Source organism: Rhamphochromis longiceps, linkage group LG13 (genome assembly GCF_057381845.1).
Source record: "Rhamphochromis longiceps isolate RC_006_pf linkage group LG13, R_longiceps_female_GT1.1, whole genome shotgun sequence".
Classification (NCBI taxonomy): domain Eukaryota; kingdom Metazoa; phylum Chordata; class Actinopteri; order Cichliformes; family Cichlidae; genus Rhamphochromis; species Rhamphochromis longiceps.
In genome coordinates this window covers 15,427,371-15,453,215 of record NC_140569.1, presented here as the reverse complement: position 1 = coordinate 15,453,215, position 25,845 = coordinate 15,427,371, and the positions used below count along the sequence as shown (strand labels likewise).

General features: G+C 38.9%; 1 protein-coding gene across 1 annotated transcript in view; it reads left to right on the top strand.

Annotated features, from left to right (window-relative positions):
• LOC146655540 (protocadherin-15-like) overlaps positions 1 to 25,845 on the top strand; it is a 218,506-nt gene that overhangs the window by 178,668 nt on the left and 13,993 nt on the right. The window contains exons 25-33 of the mRNA XM_085427953.1: positions 6,618 to 6,727; positions 7,230 to 7,370; positions 11,296 to 11,423; positions 17,161 to 17,376; positions 19,816 to 19,904; positions 21,045 to 21,221; positions 23,427 to 23,645; positions 24,805 to 24,813; positions 25,686 to 25,805. Of these exons, the coding sequence (XP_085284079.1) occupies positions 6,618 to 6,727; positions 7,230 to 7,370; positions 11,296 to 11,423; positions 17,161 to 17,376; positions 19,816 to 19,904; positions 21,045 to 21,221; positions 23,427 to 23,645; positions 24,805 to 24,813; positions 25,686 to 25,805 (1,209 nt within the window). The remainder of the gene's footprint in view (positions 1 to 6,617; positions 6,728 to 7,229; positions 7,371 to 11,295; positions 11,424 to 17,160; positions 17,377 to 19,815; positions 19,905 to 21,044; positions 21,222 to 23,426; positions 23,646 to 24,804; positions 24,814 to 25,685; positions 25,806 to 25,845) is intronic.

Below are 25,845 nucleotides of genomic sequence, written 5' to 3'. Positions count from 1 at the left end.
TAATTTTAATATCCCGTGATAAGATTCACCCGAACAGGCTACTCACTGTGTAAATCATGCTGTGACTGAGCTGACTTTGCCTGGGCTGTCAAAATTCCTTAAATTTGCCGCCTTAATGGAGAGCATGAACATTGAGTGTTTTTCCTCTGTGCCAACTTGTGTTCAAGCAGGAGCTTAAATACATTCCCTATATATAATTTAGTGCAAGTCAGATGAGTCAATGTTTGTCATTCGTAGAATTTGTTTCCAGGCAGGAACAAACAAGTTCACACCAGGGTGACACAAGAGCTAACTAACAAACTCTCGAGCACAAATCCACCTCAACAGTTATTGAGTTAGACTGATTTATAATTGTTGAACCAAAACTGAAGCGTACTGCCAACATCAACATTCAGGTAGGAAATGTATTGCAACAGTTTCCCGAGTATGTATTTATGGACATTTGCACACTGTTTATGCAATTTGCTTGTGAACACTTTACAGTTAAATGACTCACGTCTAGGATTTGAGGTTGATCCAGACCTTCCGTGGCACTAAATCTGCATATCCACCAAAGGAGCACGGACCGTAGCAGAGACTCAGCAAGGTCACCATCCCTCACCTCTTGTTCTGGCTGTGATGCAGTGCATGAAAGAAAAGGGAAGGCGAGGTAGAAGGATAGTAGACACTGTAACAGAGGCCCCTGTGGTGCTCGACAAGGATTATACGCCTCTGCCTTGTCTCGTAAGCATCACTTCTCCATTGGCCCTGGGGCAAAGTGCTCGCTGACACCTGTGTGCTGCCCACGCTTCTCAGCAGCATGTCATTCACCCTCCCTAATGTTGACACCAGGATTCTCTGCTGCCTGTAGATGTGCCAGCATCTTCCTCCTCTCTTTATTTTTCTTTCTCTCGTTTACTTTCTCTCGCTCTCCCACTCTCTCTCTTGATGGCATCTTTGCTCATCTGAATACGAAAGAAATGAAAAGTGAATTTGGCCCTGTTCACTATATGATATTGCATTATGCATAATTGACTCTTTGAAACTATCAGTAGGAATGGGAATTGAGAACCAGTTCATGTAGAAAACCAGTTGCTAGTAGTCCACTTCCTAAACTGATTTCAGTTCTAGTGTTTGTGGAGGAAAATAGCAACACAGTCTACTGCATGGATATTGACTTTTATTTTTTATTTTTTTGCGTAAAAGGAAACGTAAGTGGCAAAGTGGAAAACTGCATCAAGGACAGAAACTAACGCAACATGCTACTAACACAACTTTGGTTCGCAAGCATCTGCCAAGCTAACGCTAAGCTAGCCAAGAACCCGGAGTGAATGCCAACCTCAGCAGCCAGACCCTCGACTTCAACACATAACAATCAATCAGCAGCCAGGCTGCAACTTCCGTTTCTACCTGTTCACAGTCGCCTTTTTATGCTGGTTTTTATCTTTGTTTTGTGCGGGCATCTTTGTATTCTACGAAGACAAAGATCTTAGATATGTGTATCCTCATTAGGAATTGTGTGCGGTGTTGTAGTCTCAGATTTCTATTGTTAAATGGTGATTATGAGAGCGTGTGTTTCAACTGTTTTACAGAGTTATTTTACAGAGCAATGTGAAAGTAATGTAACGAGTAGTAGGCTATAACGAATTACTTTTTGCCGGGAGTAATTAAGTAATGTACCACATTACTTTTAAGTGTTGTGTGTAATATGTGTAATAATGACCTTTTTTTGAGTAACGACTCCAACACTGATCACAACAAAGAGGGGAAATACCTCAACAAACATGCATAAACGTTTCCACAGCATACAATATATTTGCATGAATGTAATTTCTTTATTGCTGCATGCTGGTGGTGACTTTCAAAACAGAGCCAATGAAGAATCAAATTGATAAGTGATATCGACAACAACAACAACAACAACAACAATCTTTATTTATAGAGCACATTTAAAAGCCTTGGGCATACCAAAGTGCTTTACATAAAACAATAAAAGGTTCAAACATTGATAACGGATAAATAAAAATAACGAGTTATGTTCATAGATAAAAGCTACCAATAAGAATGACTACAGCACATGGGTAATAGCAAGATAAAAGCTGTACCACCATAATAAAAGACACCAATAGAAAGATAGGAGGGAATTAATACAAGAGGTCAATAGGTCACAGCAACCAAACAAACAAACAAACAAACCAGCAATTAAAAGGTGGAGAAGGCAAGTTTAAAAAGATATGTTTTAAGCTGTGATTTAAAAGAATGAATAGAATCAGATGCCCGGATGCCAATCGGGAGATTGTTCCACAGCACAGGTGCGACAAGAGCAAACGATCGATCACCTCTAGTCTTAAGTCGAGATCTGGGCTGAGCCAGCAGTAACTGTGACGATGACCTTAAAGCCCTAGCAGGAGCATAAGGGTTTAAAAGGTCCTTAAGGTAGCTGGGTGCAGTGTTGTTAGTAATTTTAAAAGTAAACAACAAAATTTTAAATTGAATACGATATTTGACAGGCAACCAGTGCAGATCGGCAAGGACAGGAGTAATGTGGGCAAACTTGCTGGTTTTAGTTAGAATGCGAGCTGCAGCATTCTGAACTGTCTGTAATCTCTGTAAAAGGGAAGAGTGGAGACCACAATAAAGTGAATTACAATAGTCTAGCCTCGACGTTACAAAGGCGTGGATGAGCTTTTCGAGGTCTTTATGCGGGATATAGCGCCTAGCCTTAGAGATAAGACGAAGCTGGTAAAAACTAGATCTGACAACAGCAGACACTTGTTTGTCAAGTGAAAAGGAGCTGTCAAATAAGACACCCAGATTCCTGACAGTATCAGAGAGAGAACAACTAAGAAAACCAAAGGCATCGCGGAGTTTGGCACGAAGGGCATTACTACCAAAAATCATAATCTCGGTTTTCTTCGACAATGGAATTGGAATCTCTAATTCTTATCATGCCTAGCTATCACTATGTATTGTTTCTACAAACCCTTCTGTCATTCTTCCTGTCTACATGTGGATGTACCTTTATACTAATCTGCACACTTCAGATGCCTTCACACCCTCTTTGTCATTTCGCAGCAGCTCACAACCCTCAGGCAGACCCACTATGTAGGGAAGTGATAACATGTCAGCTCTGCCTCTTCCTGGCAATCACACCATGCAGCTTGTTGCAAGCTGTGCACAGTCTTTCATACCCCACTCAGACTTAAAGACCAACTGAGAAAAACCTTTGAATAGGTCCTCTCCTGCTCCATTCCAAAGTTTTACCAAAGCCACGATTGCCAAAGCTGAAACATTTCTCTTACAAATAACCTTCGTTTTTTTCACTACAGAAAAATAAATATGACTTCAGAGTTGTGAAGAATGACTTTGGGAGTCCAGTATGCTAAAGAAATCATCTTAAATAAGTGAGGTAAAATTTAACTAGAAGGGTAAGGATTTTTCATTTTTGTTTTTCTTTCTTCCTGTTGTGGGTTTATAAATATTATTCATGTATTTTAACTCTTGGGAATAAAATGTTCCCATTAAAGGTTCCAGTGGAGCAATTTGGGATACAGCATGTTTCTAATAATAAGTCACCAAGAACGACAACGTAAAGGAGGTTTTTACGATTCACCAAATTTGAGGATCTGCTCAAATTTGGTGAATCTGGCATGGAATTACAACAGAGGGGTTTTAAATATCAAAGGGAAAAGGTCATCACATGAGGTCCATTGCTTTTGGGTAGATAATGTTTTCCATGGTCTGGTGTGATTGTGTTGCTTGCCTAGATTGGAGGGCCTGCTGCCTATAAAGCTCACCTGAGGTGGTTCACGCTTACCACCACCTCAGCTTATCTCGGTCTTCACGCCGAGGCCCAAATGTGTTATTTTTTGGATGCGGTTGCTGCAGTAGGAAGAGCAAAAAATCCAGCTTAAGGCCTCAAGAATGATACATATGAGGCTGACACAAGTTGTCTTTTACAGACGGGACACATTTTTAGCAGGATGTATGTATGAACAGCAAAGACAATATGAGTTCTTGGGTATCAGTTTCATATACTGACAACATAAAGACATATGCATATATAGATTTAGCATTTAATTAGATTTTTGTGATCTGTAGACCAAACACCATTAACTAAACTTATTTACTTACTTACTTAACAATATATAAACAATAAAGGGTGTGCAGATACAATTTCAACCTTGAGGTATTGTCTTATCACTGTCAGTTTATTTAATTTATTTATTAGCCTAGAAACACCAATTAATCCTCCTTTAGATCTTGAATCACTGGAAAATTAGTAGGGGGTACATTTACAATTACAATACCAATAAGTAATATGTCTTTGGACTGTGGGAGGAAGCCAGAATAGTTGAAGAAAACCAATGCAAATGCAGCAGAAGATGCAAGCAAACAGATGATGGATTCAAACCATGCTTGTGCTTGATTGATGCATAGGTCTGTGCTGATTGGCTTAACTAACAAAAACATAAATCCTCTGAAAATGGAAAATGATGGTCATGTACAAAGGACTGGACTGTTAAGAAAAGTTTCCTTCATAAAAGCCAGGATATCTATTTTTCAACACCACGTTTAAAAAAAACAAAAACAAAAGAAAAAGTCTGGCTGCTTAGAAGCAAAATGTAAAGAAAAGGTGGGTGGCACAAGACTTTTTTACAGTTTTGTATTTAAAGAATATATATTTCAATTTTTGTGGTATTAATCTGCGTTCTATATTAATATGTACAGTATATAATACAAGACAGTGGATTGTAAGTGTACTAGCAGTGAAGTGAAGGTTACTTTAAAATTGAGGATAGCCATTGTGTTGGATCCTGGATTCCGATGAATGGCACAGTTATGAGACTGACATTTTGGGCTGTTTTGCACAGCACTGTTCTCACATTGTGCTCACACTGCCTCTGTGTTTTTGTCAACCGGTTGTTCCCGAGCCAGGTAATCTACTTACGTGAAGACCACATTAATAAATTGGTTCCCATCACTGTGAAGCATGGCGTGGATTCCTGCTCCCGGGTGCCACAGAGACAGAGCAATTATTCAGCGACAGCACAATAGCATACCCGAAGGGAAACCGAACAGAATTCTTTTAGTATCATCCAAACAACACGTTATTGATGTGTCAGTAACGTGGCTGTATTTTTGATGAAAGTGTTATTAATGCAGGCAGTCATTCCAGTGCAGGCCACAATAATATCTCCGAGGATGAATAGCGTGTCATTCTTTGTAAAAGAGAACAGCTCCTATTTTACAGATTTATTTTTAAGCTAAAATGTCCTTGAGGATTGGTTGTCTTCAGAAACAGTAACTATAGCCAATAGTATGAATAGACCATTTTAAAATAACAACTTTTTGTCCTTCAACACTGTATTATTTGAACCTTTGTTTTTCTTCTAAAACTTGCTCTATGAACTGTTACACCTGCAAACTGTCCAAGATGATTCTGCATGCTGTTTTACTTCATTGAGCAGTAAGGCCAGTGTAATTTATCGTCTCAAAACCTGCACATCTTTTCTGACAATACACTCCTCTGTTTCTGTTTGAATATAGTTTTTCTTGCTCTTCTTCTTCACGTTGATAAATGGATTCAATCTTTCTCATTTCACAACTGCCATCTAAAATGGGAGAGTTGCTTTATGAAATTACAATAACAGATTCTTAAATGTGCTGCATTTTGTTGTTGTTGTTTTTTTTGTGTGTGTCAGGAAAGAGTAAAGCAATAAAAGTGTTTAATTACATGTCATAAACATGGATAGTCGGCAGTCCATGTTGTTCAGTCAGACTGAACATATTCTGTTTAATAGAATATGACAGTCAGAGATTATTGTGAGCATTACTCCCACAAACGCTGTCACTGATTTCCTACCGCTGCTGTGAGTAATAGTCTAACTTTGAATAAAAACTGCAACACATACACACCATACATGTAGAGATGAGAGTAAAAACGAGAAAGCACACACAGTATCACAAGAGGGTGTTGCAGTGTGATGACATTATCGTCTTCAATCATCCCTCACCGTCACACTGCTACGACAGGGTTCCCTGCTATTTAAGGCAGCTGTAATTTCTGTGGAGAGTGGTGACAATCATATCTGCTGGATATGATTACACACTTGTGTGGCTGATAGTCACGCATAACTGTTAAAAGAGTAGCATATCGACCAAAAAAAAAGCCTTATTACATGATAACCATCCAGTTTCTTTGTAGTTAAAGGTTAAAGGGCTTTGGTGAAGCTTGCTCAAGAAACAACATATCAAAGAATGTGAGGAATTAATGAATAAACGATCGAGCGTAAAAGAATCCACTCACAGATTTACCCTCCCACTACCTTAGCAGTGCAAAATAAATCTATGTTTAAAAATGCAAGGTTCTTAAATATATCTGACTTAAGTACCCCACATCAGGTACACTAGGTTTTTAAGATATTTGGCAGGTGGGTTGTTGGACGCATCATGGATGGAATAACTCTTGCAACAATGTTATGAAAGTCTGTAAAATGGACAAAATACACACCTTTTGTACCTTTTGTGTAGCTGCTTTTATATCCAGTTTTTATGCTTTTGGTGTGATACTGAATTTAGGTCCACTATGTTTTGGCAGACTGTTTGGTTTATGATTGTGTTTGATGTCTCCTCAGGTTCCCTCCAGTTAGTGAGCTGGCTCCTATTGGCACTTCAGTAGGGATTATTCTTGCTGCTGCTATCAATCAAACCATCTTCTACTCCATTGTTGCAGGAAACGAACGAGGTATGGCCTGCAGATTATACAGTATACAATGCAGTCATTTTGACCCTAAGTGCTAAATTCCACTTTAGGTGCAAAAAACCCCAAACAGTTTATGTAACGTGAAAATGAGATTTAGATCTTAAAATGCTCAGTGAAAAACATCTAGATGTTTGTTTAGAAGTCTATGTAGAGTCAGAGAGGACAGTATTGATGTACTTGGAACTGTGCATCACTTTTCATACTTGTTGGCAAAGAAGAGCAGAGGTGTGAGGCTGACTCAGGTCAGTCAGCCAAAAATAGAAGACTTATATAGAAGGAACCCTCAGTCAATAGTTGCTTGTCCACATGCACCTCAAGAGTTCTTGTAGTTAATTGTGTAAAAAAATAAGTCATATAGTTCTGGTCATATCACCATTTGGTTGCAAGAAATTAAAAACTATAGAACTCACCAGTGAATCTGTTTACTGTGTTATATGTGTGCAATTTTTCCTCTTTTTCATAAACGCCACTTGTTTGTTTCCAGGTCATTTTCAGGTGAACAACAGGACAGGCGTCATCTCCACGGCAAAACCACTGGATTATGAAAACGTGACCAGCTATGTCCTCAGGGTCCAGGCCGACTCAATGGTGGTTGTCATGTCCAACCTCCGTGTGCCTTCTAAAAGTAAGAAATGTTAGCATGTAAGCCACTCACAGTGGAAGTTTTGTTGGATTGTTTATGTTTAAACTCAGGACAGAAATTATGGTATTCAAGGTCCATCCATCCATTTTCACACCTGCTTATCCAATTTAGGGACCAACTCATCCATTATCTTAGATATTACTGTAAATTCCTCACTTTGACCATTTATGGTTATATTATTAGAAAGTTTATAATCACTTGCTTTCATCCTTTATCTTTACATTGCTATGTAGAAGACTTGAGCCAACATCTCTCTTTTTATTTTGGTAGGAAAATGAAAGCAGTAAACTGAAACGTGTGCAAAAAATAGATGGAAATGCAGTATATAAGGTAAAAATAGGGTTTGTACAGTTCTGACAAGTTTGAAAGTCAGTATTTGGTTTTCCTTTATTCTTCAAAACAACCTGAACTCTTAGGCAAGCTTTATTGAAATTCAAAGCTCTTCCTTGGAAATCGGATGCCTTTTGTTCCTTTCTGTGTCAAGATGATTCCACAATGTTTAATTAAGGGCGAGATGCAGCTTTTCTGTACTTATATTTCATAATTTTGACAAGATCCCCAACACCACTGGCTGAAATGCATTACCAAACCATGAAACAGCTTCCACCATATTTTACAGATGGCTGTGGATACTCACTGTTGTACCTTTCTCCTGAACTTCTCCGTACACATTGATGATGATTTGATCAAAAAATGTGAAATTTGGATTCATCACTTCATAAGACCTGTTGCCACTGATTTTTCAGACCAGTTTTGTGTAATTTAGCATACACCATTTCACTTCTTTAAGAATGGCTTCTGACAGCCACCCTTCTGCTGAGAACATTTCTGAAGACCACTTTTTCTTTTGTCCTCCATTTGTCTAATTTCCTCATATTTCCTCAAAACATGCTGCACACCACGCATAGATATGCCAAGTTTTCAGCTAATATCTATTTGCAAATCACCTTATTGTTGAAGAAATACCATTTTATGCCTATTTAAATACTAAATACTATTCAACAGTGTCAACAGATTTGATGTCCATCTTGTAGTTATGGTGATTTAATAAAAATGTTCAAAGTATGAGAAATAAAAGCTTCAGTGTCCGGTAATATCACAAATTGTTAAAAATGCTTTGTCAAAATTCCTCAAAAAGATCTAGCAATGGAAAAAATAGGCCATTTCTCTTAATTTAGACAAATCACCACATAACGAGGGTGGGTGAGAAAACATTAATCATGGCAAATTCTCACTTAATGGAATTTGTGCGTGTTCCCATTCTTAAGGCCTCGGTGTACTAGAAAAAAAATAAACTGCAGAATATGTTGGTTGGCAAGGGTGATTCTTGAAGCATGGCAAAAACCGATTGTCACAGTTTCTTCCTTTTCTATCCCAGTGTCTTTTCTTTCTGTCCAGGAATTCTGCGTACATGGTGAGTTTAGGTAGTCTCTCCTTTAAGGCATTCATGTTATTGTTCTTGACATAACTCATGAAAAGTGACAGAAGTTGCTTGAGAGAAAAGTTAAAACTTTAAAAATACTTCCAGCATACCATTGCTGTGTGAATTGGGCATGATTGTTTGATTGCCTGTTTGAGAAATATGCATAAATTGCTGGATGCTTCCACTGTCACAGTGGAGGTTTGAAATAACTCCGGAGACTTGAGACTGCTCTCTCTTTGATAGCCATGCCCTAGCTGGAATATCATTAGGCTCGTTTATGGTTCTGTTTACTGACATTCATGTTTTGTATAATGATGGGTAGTGTTCTAACAATAAATAAGGTTTAGTAGATGGTTTGCTGCTCTTTTTTTTTGTCATACTGTGTCTCTCACATACTAATGACCATAATTAAAAGTAATCAACACTTGTATACCCACAAAGAAGAGAGCTTCTCTAACAAGTACGCTGTAAGCAGGCACCCCGTTTTGAATGAGTGCACTCACTCGTCATACTTCTCTTGTTATAATGATCAGGGCCCCGTGAGGCACAGCATCTTCCTTCTCATTAACGTGTTTTTATCAATTAGTGGACCAGTGACCCTCTTAGGGTCCAGTACCTTACATATGTATGCAAATGTTCAGGATCCACACATGCATGCATACAATATAATAACCCAGACTAAGACAATATTTACTTTCATGTTTTCTAAATAATAATGCACTCAAACCTAGACGGGCTTAGAAGCACTCCTCTTCTCATAATAGGTTTGTTTTGTTCATGCATCTTTATGAGTGTCCAGAGTGTGAGCCGGAGAGACTATATTTATGTTTTTATGTGCTGATGGAGGATGGCCACTTTCTGCAAAGAGCGGGAGGAGAGAGACACTCTGCAGACCTCTTTCCCCGTTCCCTCGAGTCCTCCCGCGATGTCTCACACTACAGCTTTTGTCCCTATAATTTTGATGTGCTGTGTTTTGTTTGTCCAATTCCCCTGGTGCATCCTTAGCGCCAATGCCACATGGCTTTACTTTTTTTTTTTTTTATCTCGCTAGGAGAAAAATGGTCCTTGACACTGCAATTTTTTTTTACCTAAATTGCAGTCTTGATTTTTTTCCGCTCTTCATATTTATGCTGTACATTGCATTGGTGTAACTATGACAAATTAGGCAGATGAAATACTCTGTACATGTGTTTCTTTTTAAAGGGACAGAATGAATATTTCAGAAGCTTCACAAAAAGGCCACTTAACCAGCAAATTTAGTATTATGCGCAATTTTATGCCTCCTTGCCTCTCGCAGTGTTTCCTGTAACTCCAGGGACCCTCTTGCAGCTTGATTATTGGCTGCCCTTCAAATTATTATTCCCAATAATGTGCAAAATGCTTGCCTCTTAAGCTTCCACTGGCTTTTATTGATGGCATTTTTATGCACCAAGTTGTAGGAAGAATAAACCTCTCAACAAGGTAGACCCCATTTAAAAAATAATGGTTTCGAAGTTAAGATTTCATCATCAATTTTTATTATTTAACAGAGCAATTTTCCACTCAGTGTGTGAGTGTTATTGCTTATTGGTTGGTAAACAGAATGCAAAATGGCTCAGTTGTTTTCCTGATCTGCTTATGGGGGCAGTGAGAGAGAAGTCATCAACATCCTTCAGACTCAGTTTTTCCCCATGCTGAATATTTGCTGCAATCAAAACAAAATTAACCTCCTCATTACTGGCCCAAAGTTGTCGGCTTTGCCAAAATAGCTTCTCGCGCTGTTTTGTTGGAAGGGGCTGAGACAGTAATAAGGGAACACGTTTCTCTTTTCAGCATGCAATTCAAATCCACTTCAAAAGGTTATTGCAGTGCAGCTTGAAATTACTACTAAATAAAGAGGGCTTTTCCAAAGAAGAAGGGGAATATACCTGCAGAAAACTATTTTCAGTCAGGCAAAAGGTGGGTGCATCAATTTTAAAGTAAAACAAAAGGGGTCAAAGATGCGTTCCTCAAATAAGGGAAAAACACACACCTGTTTGCCCACCTGACTTTATTTACAATCTGTGAGAGCTATCCAGAGGTGTCGATTACGGAGAAGGAACGAGAAAAAAACAACTTTGTTGACACTGTGTGATGGTTTCAGTGATAAATAACTTTCAAAATATTCTGGGAAATTATTTCAGGCCTTCTTTTGAAGTTGTAGACCGGCTGATGTCCATGAAAAATTATTATGACATGCCAGTTTTGAAGACAAATTGGACAACTCCAGTTCCAATAATCAAATGAGCTATGTTTACTTTATTTCGATGACATACATTTTCTAAGCTTGCATGTCCCGACTCTACTTTTGTAAGCGTGGTGCTAACCCGGGTCAGGGGAAGCATGAATAAAGTAGGTGCACTTAAGTATGCAAGCTGAGCCCTGCATAAACTAAGAAAGAAACTAAGAACTAACAAATAAAAGCTTAAACAGGATTTGAAATCCTTCTGGTGTCATTTATTGCAGCTAACACAGCCAAGGTGTTCATTGAGGTTCTGGATGAGAACGACCACCCTCCTGTCTTCTCCAGGAAGCTCTACATAGGCGGTGTGGCAGAAGACACTAAGATCTTCAGCTCAGTGCTCAAGATAGTGGTAAGAAAACAATTAACTGGGGTTTTTTTTGTTGTCGTTGTTGTTTTTTCTGCTTTTGTATAAAAAGTAAAGACTCTGATCTTTTTTGTTACACTTACCCTTCAGCCATGGTGTGACAGTTTTTGCTCTGTGCAACACAGTTTGGTCTCCTCCCCTGTTGCTTGTAACATCTCTTTGTCAGTTTCACTCCCCCCACTGCTTGCCTTTCCACAGACAGCTGGGATCAGAGTAAGCTGAGCAGTGTAATCTCAGTGTGTTCTCAGATGCATGGCTGGACATCCCGCTGAATGTCAGCCTGTTGTACCAAGAAGATTTCACTTTTTCATTGTGTACAATACTCTTTACACTCTGCATTATGGGTATGATTGTGCATTTAGGATCGTGTTTGTCCACAGAGTTTTTAAAGAGCTACTTCATGCATTACCTGCAAAAATGTATCAACATTAGGAGTACTAGTAGTAATAGTTATAGTAGTAGTAGTAGTAATATTATATCTGTGATCTCATAAAAAAGGCATAAATGCCCTTAAATGACTTATGTCCTTTAAGACATAACCTATTTTTCAGTAGCCTGTATAATCCTGAATGTTATACAGTCTGTGCACTTGTACTTGTGGGTACAAGCAGAAAAGCTATGCACATCTAAAGACTTTTTTTTTGCAGGTGCTGGACCAAAAGTGAGAAATCTTCATAGCGAGAAAAAGACAAGGTCTGCACTCTGCTGTGCTCCCAGGGTTTTATATTGATAATTGCCTTGCAGGAAGAGCTTTTTCGGGCTCTCCTTCTGATGTAAAAAAGGTACCAAACTAAAGCCCATAGAAGACTGAGGGAGTGAAAAGAAAAAAGGAAATCTTGCAAAATACACTATAATAGCTAGATGTAGGCAGGTAGTAAAGTACAAACTGAGACCTCAGGCAGGGATGGGAATTATTGCAGCTTTCAAATTTCAAAAACTGTGGATTTCCATAAAACACATGATCAGTACAGCTTTGTCTCCATCTTTTCTGCCTCTTGATTAACTTGTAATTGACACCAACATGCAAGTTTGTGAACTCTTTAGAATTCTCGACACTATGTAACATAAACATAAACATGACCTAAAACATTAGCACATCAATACACAAGCCCTTTAATAATATACTTGGAGAACTGAGTTGAAACAAACCTAAAATTAAACATTACACGTGGTTAATTATATCTTGTAAAAGGTCATCTAATATTCTATATCTGCTACTGTCAAAATCCCCTTGGACGCTAGTAACTGTAGCTATGTTTCTGGTAGTTACTCCTCCAACCTGACATGGAGTTTTTACCCATTCCACCACATGGCCTAACATATTCTTTATTTTCCAGTGACAGTGAAGTCGTCCCAGCCAGTTTGCAGCCAAACAGGGCCACCCTGTTTCATAGCATGAAATGCTGGAATGCAGCATTTTCTTTTCTCCAAACACAACGCGTGTCATTTAAACCAAAAACTTCTATTTTGGTTTCATGCCTACACAAAACATTATTCTAACAGCCTTTTGGCTTTCTCCATATGATGTACAAACTGCAGACCGACAGGGAGCATTGTTTTTGCATTGTAGCCCTGCCATGCACACCTTTGTTGTTTAGGGTTCTCCTGATGGTGGGCTGACAAACATGAAAATTAGCCAATGTAAGAAAGACCCTGAGACCTTTTCCAACCTTGTGAACATTAGCAATTCTTTTCCTCCTCATGAATATCATCCATCTTATTATTCACTTGCTCAGATGTGTGGGTTTGTTGCCTAAATAAAAGCAAGAGGGTGCCCACTGATACCTGGTTCTCATTCCATTGACTGAACACATGGTTCTGACTTCATCTTGAAAATAATTGGCAGTCTGAGAGGCTCACATACATTTTTCCTTAATATTTGATATTTCTCTTTATTGAAAAATGGCTTAGTGTTATATTTTAGTCCCATTTCTTAATTGGATTATCTTCATCTACTACTAAAACGAGAAAGGAATGGAAAAAGAAATATAGTTTAAATGTTTCTCAAACTTTCTTGGACCACAACAGATTCCCCCAGAGGCCCATGATTCTTTGGAATATTGCTGGTGTGAAACATTATTTCAGAAAGTTCATTGCCGCTTGCTCTCCCTCGGGATAATATTTAAAAGTAATAACAAATTTATGACACTACTGACCTTCTGCTGATAGACTCTTTCCAGAAACAGTAACATAATATAATACTAAAAAAAGAGTTACACCAACTAACTGGCAGACATTTTTATGTAAGTAGATGAATTTTCCAATATCAGACATGTTTGCTTTATTTGTGCAGTGTAATTTTAGGAGTATGTAAATGTTACAGAGTAGATAGTAGTAGTGGTAGTAATAGTATTTACTATTTAGGACTCAGAGGTTGCCAAAAAAAAGTGACACTCACTCCCTCCTAGACTGAAAGCAAATGAGGGGGAAAGAAGAAAGAAATGCCTCAAGCTCTCAAGGCTACTTTATAAGTCCATATTTGGTAATATGACAGGTTTTTAATATTGACCTAGCTTTTAGGGTCCATATATTTTCCCTTTGCTGTCTCATGGCAGCTTGGAAACAAACATCTCTAAGTGACAGTTTTTCCCCGGTGTCCATAAAACCTTTAGCATGCATAAATGATGCTCAGATAAAGTATATTCGGCCAAATTTTGTCCAGCGAGGATATCTCACTCTGTTGATTTATGCAGTCCTTCCATTGGGACCTTGCACCCCCCCTTAGCTCCAACCCTCTCCTGTGCGAACCGCTGCAGAAAAAAAGAGATTGCTCCTATTTATCAGTGTCACTTTCCCAAGACAAGTACTGTGAAAATTGATGCCTGCCTGTAAGAAAGAAAGAAGAAAGTGTACTTTATTGGTCCCCGTGGGGAAAATCCCTCTCTGCATTTAACCCATTCACTCAGTGAAGCAGTGGGCAGCCATTGGCGCCTGGGGAGCAGTGTGTAGGGACGGTACCTTGCTCAGGGGTACCTCAGGATAGCTGTTCAGGGGAATCGAACCCCCGACCTTCCGATCATGGGGCCGCCACTCTACCTACTGAGCTATCCCTGCCCGGTAAGCTCAGTCGCCAATCAGAGCATATGCCTCAGAGGTTGATGGGTGAATTCTGTTGTTGCTTTTCGATAAAATGCTTTGACAAGATTCATATATTAAAATCTCTATGCATTGGATGATTGTGAGAATCATCAATTATCTTTTTGGTTTGGTTTTGATTTTAGAACAGTTACCCCTAAAATCACTCAAACAGGAAACAGTCATTACTAAAATGTAATGCACTTCAGAATTTTGACTTAAGGATCAATATGATGTATCAAAACTGATGTTAGGTATTGCTCATAGTGATGAATTACCACCTGCCTCTGCAGCTCCCCACTGTCATGGCTCGGCTGTGTGGCAGGCAGGAGGAGGACCCAAAATGCAAAACTCACACACACGGGGATGAACTCAAAAAGCAGCTTTATTGCTGACAAAAGATAATAGGAGATACAAAACTAAACTGGGAAAAACTAACGTAAAGCTCACCAGGAAACACGGGGGAATCACACACAGCATGAGGGAGAACGCGACGCCGAACAGAGGGAGACTCAGACAGAAATACACAGAGGGTAAACGAGGAAAGTGGGCACACACGGGGAACACAGGTGACACTGATAATCATAACGAGACAGGGCGGGGTGAACTGAACATGACATGTACAGGCACAGAGGTTCAGACAGGAAGAGAGAGAGCACGGGGAAACACAGACATAACGGGCTGGGGAAACATGAAACAACCACAAAGGGAGACGAGGGCTCATAAATACATAGAGGGCACACAGGGGGGAGAGAGAGCACGGGGAGAACTTAGACATAATGGGCAGGGGAAACATGGAATAAGACATAAGGAGAGACGAGGGCTCACAGATACACAGAGGGGCACACAGGGGGTAAAAGCCATGAAGGGAAAACACTTAGGGAACAACACAACAGGGCAACTCAGAAAACATGGCCTAAGCAAGGAACAAAATACAAAAATACATGAAAACTAAGAATACTGGGCCCACATGGCCCAGGACCATGACACCCACTGCTTTATGGAGCTTTATAGTGCGTTCCAGGTCACTGTTTCGCTGTCTGGCTACAGATTTAGTGGTTTGATTCAATCTAACTACTCTCGCAGGATCATTTTGACCAAAGCAGGCAGCTGTTGAGCAAAAAACATCACTGTATACAGCACCAAATGGCAGACGGAGTGTTAGCCACAAGCTGGTAAACGTAGTGTAACCTATTGCTTAGCAGCTGAAGAGCCAGATATTTCCATCAGTGAGCATTTTTTTGTTTTGTTTTGTTTTTTGTTTTATTTTTTCAAAAAGAAAGTTGCGACTGGGATTGGCCAGAAGTGCTGCACCAAATCAACAGTAATTTTTTATCTGTAGCTGCTGGATGTGTGAATAAGCAAGCCTTTTCTAATAAGCTTTACATGTCAGCTTACAGGTAATAATGTGATGTAAAAGCTCATAAATGTAGTTGCAGGTGTTTTACAGAAATCATTCAAAAACTGTTAAGAATACTCAGATTTGGCAGCAACCCTCGCCATCTCTTTAGCCTTTTACAGTGGATAACAATGGGTAAAGCTGTGGCAGCTTGAAACAAACCACATGAGGGGGAGATAACTTACGAGCCTCCAGCTGCACTTCTTTTCTCTCTTGTCAGCTACTTTAGAGAACACCTGCTTGGAATAAAATTATAAACAAATCCCCCAGTAGATCAACATAAATGAAGAGCTCCACTCTTATACCATTTGTTTCCTTTTCTCTTTTGGTGTGTTCACTGAATTATTAATAGACTCTACCAATAGCAGTAAAATGGCTATCTATGAATGCTGTCCAAACATATTTTAATAACTTACTGAACAAAGGGAATAAAAAGATCTGTTTGTGTTTTGATTTGTCACAGGGCTGCAGAATAGCTGAGGAATAACAGTAAAACGAATGCACCTCAGCCCGCTTTTTAGGTTAAATCGGCGCTTATAGAACTAAATTATTGGAGGGTGTCCTATTCGCTCTGGTCTTGGTAGCATGCTGGTCATTGATTAAATGAACTACCTGCCTGTTTTATTTGAAAATGGGAAAATTATAAATTTGCTCCACTTGGATCTGACCCAATCTGTAGCTGAGAGAGTTGTGATTGATTCTGTGTGATTCACAGGTGACAAGTTTTCCCCTGGTTCCAGTACAGTGCTACACTTCTGATGTAGACGGCAAAAGATTTGAAAGAGAGAACAGATTTGAGAGTTATCACAGTTAATCGGAAACAGATTGCATGCAAGTGCCAACTTGATGCTTACGTGCAAGCTGATAGCGGGGTGACTCTGTGTTATTGCCATCTGTCCTTGTTTTAAGTCTGTTTGAAGATGGCAACTTGACTGCGAGTGGTCTCAGACCTGCTTCCTGTCTTTGAAGACATAGATTGCAAGTTGATCTCACATGGTCACAATAACTTTCCCTAGTGTGACTCTAGCCTAATACCACTTTCATACAGGTCTAGAGACCTAGATTGGCAGCCTCTCCCAACCTGCAATCCAACCAACAAGTAAACTTCAAATTTTCCTTCACTAGTTGGTTTCTGTCATGGAATGCACAATCACCATTTTTTTTTTGAAAGACTTGATTAATATATTCTCTTTTTGATGACCTTAAACTTTTAATATTTCTGAGATTATTTGGTGTTTTGTATTACAGGCCACCGATAAGGACACTGGGAATTACAGTGCCATGGCATACCGCCTCATCATCCCACCCACCCCAGAGGGCCAGGACAGTTTTGTCATTGAGACCTACACTGGTATCGTCAAGTCGGCCATCATGTTTCGGAACATGCGCAGATCCTACTTCAAGTTCGAGGTTATTGCTACTGATGACTATGGAAAAGGTCTTAGCAACAGCGCTGAAGTGGTGGTAAGTATCCATATGATGCTTTCCATGTGATGCAGGGATGTAGAGATAAATATAGGATTCCCTGCTAATCTTTGACTTGCATGCCGCTGGCATGGCAGAGGCTTATTGGTTGTGGATTTTTTTGGCTTCCACAGCATCATATTTATGCAGCGAAGGCATCAACTGTCCACAATTCATTTATACAGGAAAGCCTAGGTGAATGGCTGTGCCAGTGCATTGAGTAGTCACAAGGAAGTGCAGCACTGCCTTTAGCAAACTGTTGTGGAATTTCTTTGTTTTGGTTTTTTTTTTTGGTTTTTTCTTTTCAGAATTATTGTAATCTTAGATGTTGGCTTTGTGAGCTCAAATGTTTAACAGTTTGAGAAAGATCCATGTAGGCTGTGGGCAGGATTTCAATTAAAAAAAAACTACTTTTGTCTGTGTATCATATGTAGAATATTAAACTACAACAAGCAAAAAAACTGTAAAAATCAGGACGAATTGGCTTATTACCATATTTACCATATCTCAGGCTTGTTAATTGAACACTTTAGAATTTATTTGTTGAATCTGTTTAAAAACCACAGTGTAAAAAGTTGCAGTTTGTCTTCCACAGTGGGTTATGTGCCAAACTGAAAATGCATGAGATTTGCAGGTTCATTAGAGGAAGTATGATCTCTATTTTTAGGAGCAAGACCCATAAGAGCTACACAGATTTTAAACTAAAGTCCTGGGACTATATCAAAGTACAATACTGGAGTATGCCTTGAGTGTGTACTTTGTTTCATATCATGGTCCAAATTAGACATTTAAGTAGGATTTTAGCATAATAAGGTTTTCATTTATCTGCCTGTTCTGTTTCTCATCTCTTTTGCATCACTGTATGAATCTCGGCATTGTTAATTACTTCACTGCATTAGAGGGTCTTCATTAAGACTACTTAAAGAGGTTGTATCAGATTAATAAGCGAGTCACATCTGTCATGCAGTATTTGAAGAAAGGGAAATCTTTCTAACGAAAAAAGCACGAGTGCTGTGTTTTGCATGAGAACATTGATATTTTTTGAAAGGTGAAGAAAGATGACTGAACCATGAAAAGATTTGTGGGGGATTTAGAGCACTGACAAGTAGTGCTAAGAGCATATTAAGGAAAGTTGAGGTCAAATGAGTTATCAGTATTACAAGCGAGGGATCAAGTCCCACAAAACTCGAAAAAACTTGATACAGTATCGGACTGAGCCTAATGCCAAACCACCGAGGGAGGCACACAAAAGGAAGAAAAATCATTGCGTGGGCCTCCATCATCTCCTGACATCAGCCCAATTGAGAACCCATGAAGAATACATAAAAGAAATTCTGGTAAATATGTGTTGCTGTAAGAGGCTGTAATGTCATCCTCAAATAAAAAGATGCAGAAACATATTCAGTAAAAGAGTTTCTTTTGTGATATTAAAAAAAAAAGTTTTATAGATAATTCTTTTCAGATGTGTTTTTTTTTCTGGTTTGATATCAGTGTGACCTGTTATTTGAGTTATTTGGAATATTATACTTCTGTGTTGTTAATGTCCATGTCAGTATATAAATGTGTATAACCTGAGACAGTTTCTAAAAAAAAGATCTTGCGTTAAGAAACAACCTCAGAAATGATGCTAATACGTGAGAGCGAGTTTGATTTGTTTCGTGCAAAGCTTCTCTTCATAATACCTTGTGGTTTATGATCTTACATGATGATCCCTGCCTTTTGTTTTGTTTTGCTTTGTTTTTATTTCTGTTGAGTATTAAATGTTTTGGTTCCAGTCTATTGAATTATTCACAGGATGTACAACACACCCCGATATGTGGCCTCTGCCACTAGCTGATGATCCAATTAAAGTCTTTCTTTTATCCATGAGTATTAGCTCTGCAAACATTATGCACTTCTCCCTGCGTGCGCGTTCATCTAAATATATGTCTGTGTCTTTTTCTGAGTGCATGTCTGTTTCCCACTCATTTACGCATGCACCCGCTGTGTTTGGGCTCAGCTTTGCCCCCAGTTCAATGCTTATCTTTCCTGACTGTGGCCAAGCTTATTTTTTACTGCAGTGAAATATGTCTAGCTAACAAGCCTCTAACGAGACAGAAGGAGGGTGTGGGACATTGGCTGTATATGAGAGACTAGTGAGTGCTTAACTATGGTGCTTGTTAATTTTCAAGGGGAAACCTAATTTCACAGGAGCCACATGGGAAATTTGGCTTCAGAGCACAGAGGCTGTTGCCTATGCACTTAACTCTGGCACTGGAATTAGGTGCTCTTAAGTTTGCTGCATGGCACAGATACAAGCTGGCGACTAGTGGGTCCACCTAAAGAAGCATTTCAATGATTTAACATACGGTAGGATGTGTCAATAACTGGCTTACACGGTGTATTTTTAAACTTTATCTTTCTTTTCTGTCTTTCCCGCTATCTCACACTTTCTCCCAGGTTTCTGTGGTCAACGCATTGGACATGCAGGTTGTTGTGTCCACTGTCCCACCCACTTTAGTGGAAGAGAAGAGGGAAGAGCTCATTAGGTAGGACACAGCTCACATTTCATTAAACATAAGTTAAAAAAAACAAATTTTAATGAAAAGAAGCGGTATGTATTACTAACACAGTTTTTTTTTTCATGCAAGATCATGTGTAAGATGAAGTATTCCTTTCATCAAATGTCCTTTGCAATATTTTTTCTTTTAATCTCAGCTATGCAACCTATTATTTTCTCATCTGAAATTATTTTCTTTAAAAGATTTCCCAGCTAAAACTGGCACAGAAAAGAAAATTCAGCTTGAGTTTTGTCTATTGCGACATAAGGCTCAAGGCCGAACTTTAATTTCCATTAAAAATGTAAGGACTAGAGTGATGCATATGAGTCAGCTGGTTGAACAATTAATAAAAGCAAATATGCATTAGTAAAGATGGATATTTCATAAAAACCTGTGTAGGGGTTTTTTTGGGCAGCTTTTTTGTGTACAGTAAACATTGACTGATCAATTAAGATCATGGATGGGCCAATTAGACAGATGAGTCTGTCCTCTAGAGTCGGTTCTCCCAGTTTAGATTAATTAATGATAGAGATTCATGAAGCATCTTTTTACCGCTCTTAGGGCACAGTGTTTAGCTTAATTAGTCAATCTGAAAGGCAAATGGGTGTTAATAGCTGTTTTTTAAGAGCTTACTGTGTCTTTCTCACAGAAGTGACACAGCTCTTTAGGCTGAAAAACAGAGACATTAGTTGTGTTACGCTCTTTACAGTGATGCCATTTGAGATTTTGCACAGCGCTGATGATGATCCAGGGCCATTTTACCTGAGTGCTCAAACTGTTTATCCACCTTGGCGGCGGCAAGGCTTTCCTTTATCGGCTGTAATTTGAGGTGTGGATTTTTCCCTTCCTGAAAAGGATTATCAGAGCCTTACTTTGCCAGAGCCCAATGTGGAGAGACAAACTGCTGCCCAATGGGATAATCACTGCCAGATTGGAGTACTTAATCTTGGTGGCTGTCATATTGCTTTTGGGCATTAGAAATTGTTTGAACCTGGATTTTACCTTCTATAGTTCATCTTTCTCAGTTTTTTTCTTTAAGTGTATAAAATGTTTGTGTATGTATTTGCACATATAGTATTTATACAATGTAAAGTATAGGATACAAAGTTTCATCTGTGTGTATCTCAGTATTCTGGAGCGCCACGTCCAGGACCAGATTCCAGGTGCCAAGGTGATTGTAGAGGCTATCGGGCCACGTCGCCATGGTGATGGCTTTGAGTTAGAAGACTACTCTAAGTCGGACCTGATGGTATACGCCATTGACCCACTCACGAACAGGGCCATTTCACGTCAGGAGCTTTTCAAGTGAGTGGGTGAATTGTGTTACAAGAAGTTCAGTCCACCATTTGGTTTAAATTGATGTCCTAATGTCCCCGCTGTGCTGCATGTTTTCCCTGCTGCCTCTTTTTACCCTCTGTTCAAGCAGTGAGTCAGCAAATATGTCTTTTTCAGACTCCCTTTAGCTTCCTCCTCTACAGCATCTCCACTTCACTGCCTCTATTTTCTTTAAAAGACTTTGATTATGCTGCTGGTGCACTGCAACTGAAATATGTCATAGGAAAGTGGAAGATACAAGGGAGAAAAGAAGCAATGAGGTCATGGAGGGACAAAGTGAGACTGGAGCAGGGAATATTTCAATCAGTCCATCCACCCATCATTGCAGTACCTCAAAGACTGTTCTGAGGGCTGGGAGATATGCCAGCAATACATTTTTATTCCTTTTATTTCCGGACATAAAGCTGAAGAGAGTGCCCACAGTCTGCCAGAGAGTGTGCTTAAACACCAAAGAGGCGCACAGCACCACAGTAGAAATAAGTACAAGATACTTTGTCATCCTATCAGAGGAAAGAAGACCTTGGCCTTCTTTCCTGGCACCTCAGGAAAGTGTTTCACTCACTGTTTTGATGTTTCCCATCCCTTCTGTTGAACTGATCAGCAACAGATCTTAATAAACTTGACCAGCATATGAGAGCATGCCCATTCTGAGTTCCGGCTTCCACTCTTGATTAAATTGCATCCGTGTACTTTATGCTTAGCAGCCTGGAACTGTCCTCTGCAAAAACAGAGTTCAATAATTTGTAAGTTATTTAAACACAATATATAATTGAAAATAGTACTTTGATGCAATCCAGACTGCCCTAAATTCTGAAAGGGAAATTGTGGCTATGGACGCCCAGACTATTGGGCAATAGAAATATATTAAGCAAGAATGGGAAAACTTAATTGGTTTGCTCTGGTCACAAATTCTTAAAAGGAGAATTGATGTAACACAGTGGCAAACACGATCCTGCACCGACTTTTAAAAGGTTGTCTATGGCATTAAATTTGAAATAATCATGCATTAAAAAAAGTAACAGTTTTAAACATTTAACATGATGTTTTGGCACTATATTTAATTTAAAAAGTGGTATTCATTGTTTGCAAAGTATGATTTTATATTTTGCAAAGCATTTCTGCATTTCTTTAAGCAGCGTGGTAGTAAATTAATCTACAAACACCTTTATGCCCTCCACTATCAGGAGGAGCACCACATCATTTCACGTAAGGTGGCACATCCAATAAAATCAGATTATTATTATTATTATTTTTTTACCTAAATTATTTGACATCTTCGTACTTCTAGCTTTTAAGACTTACAAGCTAATTTTAAAAGAGGTCTGCTACATCCTTGATTTAATAAGATCTACTTCCTTAGATACAGATACTGTCAGAAAAAGTAATTTAGATTAGCGGAGATGGGCTTTTTATGCATGCAGCGCATGTCTGACAATGTTGTGGGGTAATTGTATGTCATATAGCCAGATCACAGGAGGAGAGGGAGAAATACAACATTGTAAGTGGATCAGTGCATTAAGTCGTATTCCACCTATTCCCACTTGTCACAGTCTAGAGTACAGATTGCCACATCACCTTACAGAAAAACAAAAGTGATGGTGGTTACATATGTATGTACGCTTGTCCTTTTGGAATGGTTTGTTTTGCATAGTAACATTGCATCCTCTCTAAATGAATTGCTTTGTATGCATGTATGTTTTTTTTGAAAATATTGACGCATATACTGCCATTGGTTTATGCAGAAAAACAAGTGTAAATTGACACTTGTAGAAAAGTGTAAGTATTATAATTGCTTTTCATTTGCACTTAATGCTAATTATTATGATCAGTATGATTCATGTCTTGTGTTCAGTATTTACTCTCTCTATTTACACATTCTTTAGAAAATAGGTTCCTTTAGCTGTAAACTACCTACAGTGAGTAATTAGAGCTGTCCTCTGTAAGCAGGAGACTGCTGTGGCAAAACATAATGTGTAAAAGAGTATAAACTTGTTACAAAGCCTGTTAAGAAGTAAAACAGCTGCAGATTTAGATGATTCATCATCATGCTTCATGTTGAGGAACTGTAATATATTGCCTTTTGACACATTTTTAATAATATTTAATAAAAAACATTTATTATGTTCTCTTGACATTGATTACAAAGTAAGTGTCTTTTTTGTATGTGGAATACAGATTTCTTGATGGGAACGTGCTGGAAATCAATAAGGAGTTTCAGCCATACCTGGGTGAAGGTGGCCGCATTCTTGAGATTCGCTCCCCAGATATTGTAGCCAGTGTGAAAAAGGCTGCCCAGGCTGTCGGCTACACAGAGGGTGCCCTCCTGGCCCTGGCGATCATCATTATCCTTTGCTGCATCCCTGCCATTCTCATCGTCATGGTCACCTACAAACAGTCAGTATTACTATAATAATCACTAGGCTTTAACTGGATGTCAGCGAATAAATTTTAATTTAGCAGGTCATCGTCTTAGGAGATATTGCATGTCACTCTGGGTTTTATTGAAAGGTTTGCTCTGCACAGACGAATCAGATAGTTATTGTAGGAATGTAGCTTAATGTTAATATCGTGTTTCCTGTGGCTTGTAAGAGCAAAGCCAGCGAAACCGCAAACAGCATCACTGAAAAGTGTATTTAAGATAAAATAAGAGCACTTCTTGCGTTAGTTTTAGCTTTTTGTGTGTGCGTCTCTCTATCTCTCTCTCACTTCCAACTCTCTTCCTCGGTATCTCTCGCTCTCATCAGACATGCTGACTGCGCACTCTGCTGGGCTAATCTCCCTGCTCATGCTGTGTGAAAGCAGATTAATTAACACTCATTTGTGACAAACATCTACAGCCAATTGTGACCGTCACAGTGCGTCTTCATGCTACTTAATCATCTCTGCCCGACACACACAACAGACGGTGCCCTCTCTCCCTTAGATGCGCGCAGTGCAATCCTCAAAAAAATATGACACTTTTTGCTTTGAAGCATCATTCAGACTGGTGTGATAATTGAACTCTCATTTGGCAAAAGCCAGGTTCTTATCTAAATGTTGGTATGCTGCAAGTGTACCGTAAACGGTAATATTTGAGAAATATTTATTCATGGCAGATGGGTAGAGCGGTTGTACTTATTCAAATGCACAGATCAGACACACAGCAGAAAACTATTGATGGTGACAGTAGACCTAACACACAAACTGTCGTAGCAGATGGTGCTTTGTTGGTGGCGACATTACTCTGGTAAAGTTAATTTTCTCAGTTGTGTTTGTCAACATAATTCATTGTTGTCTAAATTTGAATATATGATGAATATATTATTTAAGACATCAATTTGCACATTCACGTCGAGCACCTGAATGTAGTTGTGAATACGTAACGGCAATTTGAAGTATAAAAATGTTACTTATTTTGCGTTTAGATAAATACCTCAAAGCATCGAAATTGTGAGGTTGCACTCGTGCCAAATTATGTAATTATAGTTATATAATTTCATGTCTTTTTTTGTCCCCCATCTCTCTCTCTTCTTGTTTCATCTCCTTTGCTCTGCATCAAAAACGCTGTGATCAGGTTCAAAGAGTAAGTAATTTCTCATGTTTTACAAGTGGCTGCTCATTGCTCGATGTGTGTGTCTGTGTGGTTGTGACACTACTTTCTTTCATCTTTATTATTAGTTATTTAAAGTCGAGTTGAATATTGTGAAAATGTGATGAACAGAATGCTTGCCAGCTAATGCCAACCTTTTGAGGTGTCTCTAGCATTAAGGGCACAGAGCAAGGCTGATTCATCTTCTAGGTCACATACTGAATGTGCATTTTTGGCTGAAAAGTTTCTCTTAATGTGGAAAATTTGATTAGATTCAAAAGAAAAATTATAGTTACACTTGTCACTCTGCTGGATACAGTTGAGTTGGCACATTCATCATGTCTTTTGCTACACATACAGTATACTGCATTTGCATAATTTTTAGTCTGTATTTCAAAAGAAATAAGCTTGAATAATCTAGCACATAGCTGAAAACCATGAAAATGCTTTTCAAATCTTACTTGCACAACTGCAGCAGCATTGACTGTTTCCTTGCAAGCCAAAAGAAGCTGATTATTATATTATTACTCTGCAATTGACAAAACAAATCAGCCTAAAATGCAGTGTGAGACAAGGGCTATTTGTTTTGATACATTTTAATAAAATTGTTTGACTAACATTAGTGAATAAATTAAATAAAAAAGAATACCACAGCTAATTGCTGCAAAATGGTTTTGGAGGGTTTTTTTTATATAGTTTAAAAGCTTGATGTTGCTAAAACTGAATTTTGCATCTAGAATATCTCTTCGTGTTCCTCTTTCTGGGGTGAGAATGACTTCTCAAAACACATGGGTAATTCATAGTAGAGACTTGATGCATAAGTCATGTGTCTGGTTTATTCTTAACCACATTAACACTTTGTGCAGGCGACAAGCAGAGTGTGCCAAAACTGCCAGGATTCAGATGGCTTTACCACCGGGAGGGAAAGCAGCTCCGGCAGCTGCTCCCACTGCTAACCTCTATGAAGAGTTGGGCGACAGCAGCATGTGAGTCAAGCTTGTCCTCTAAGTATTTTCCCATCCCACG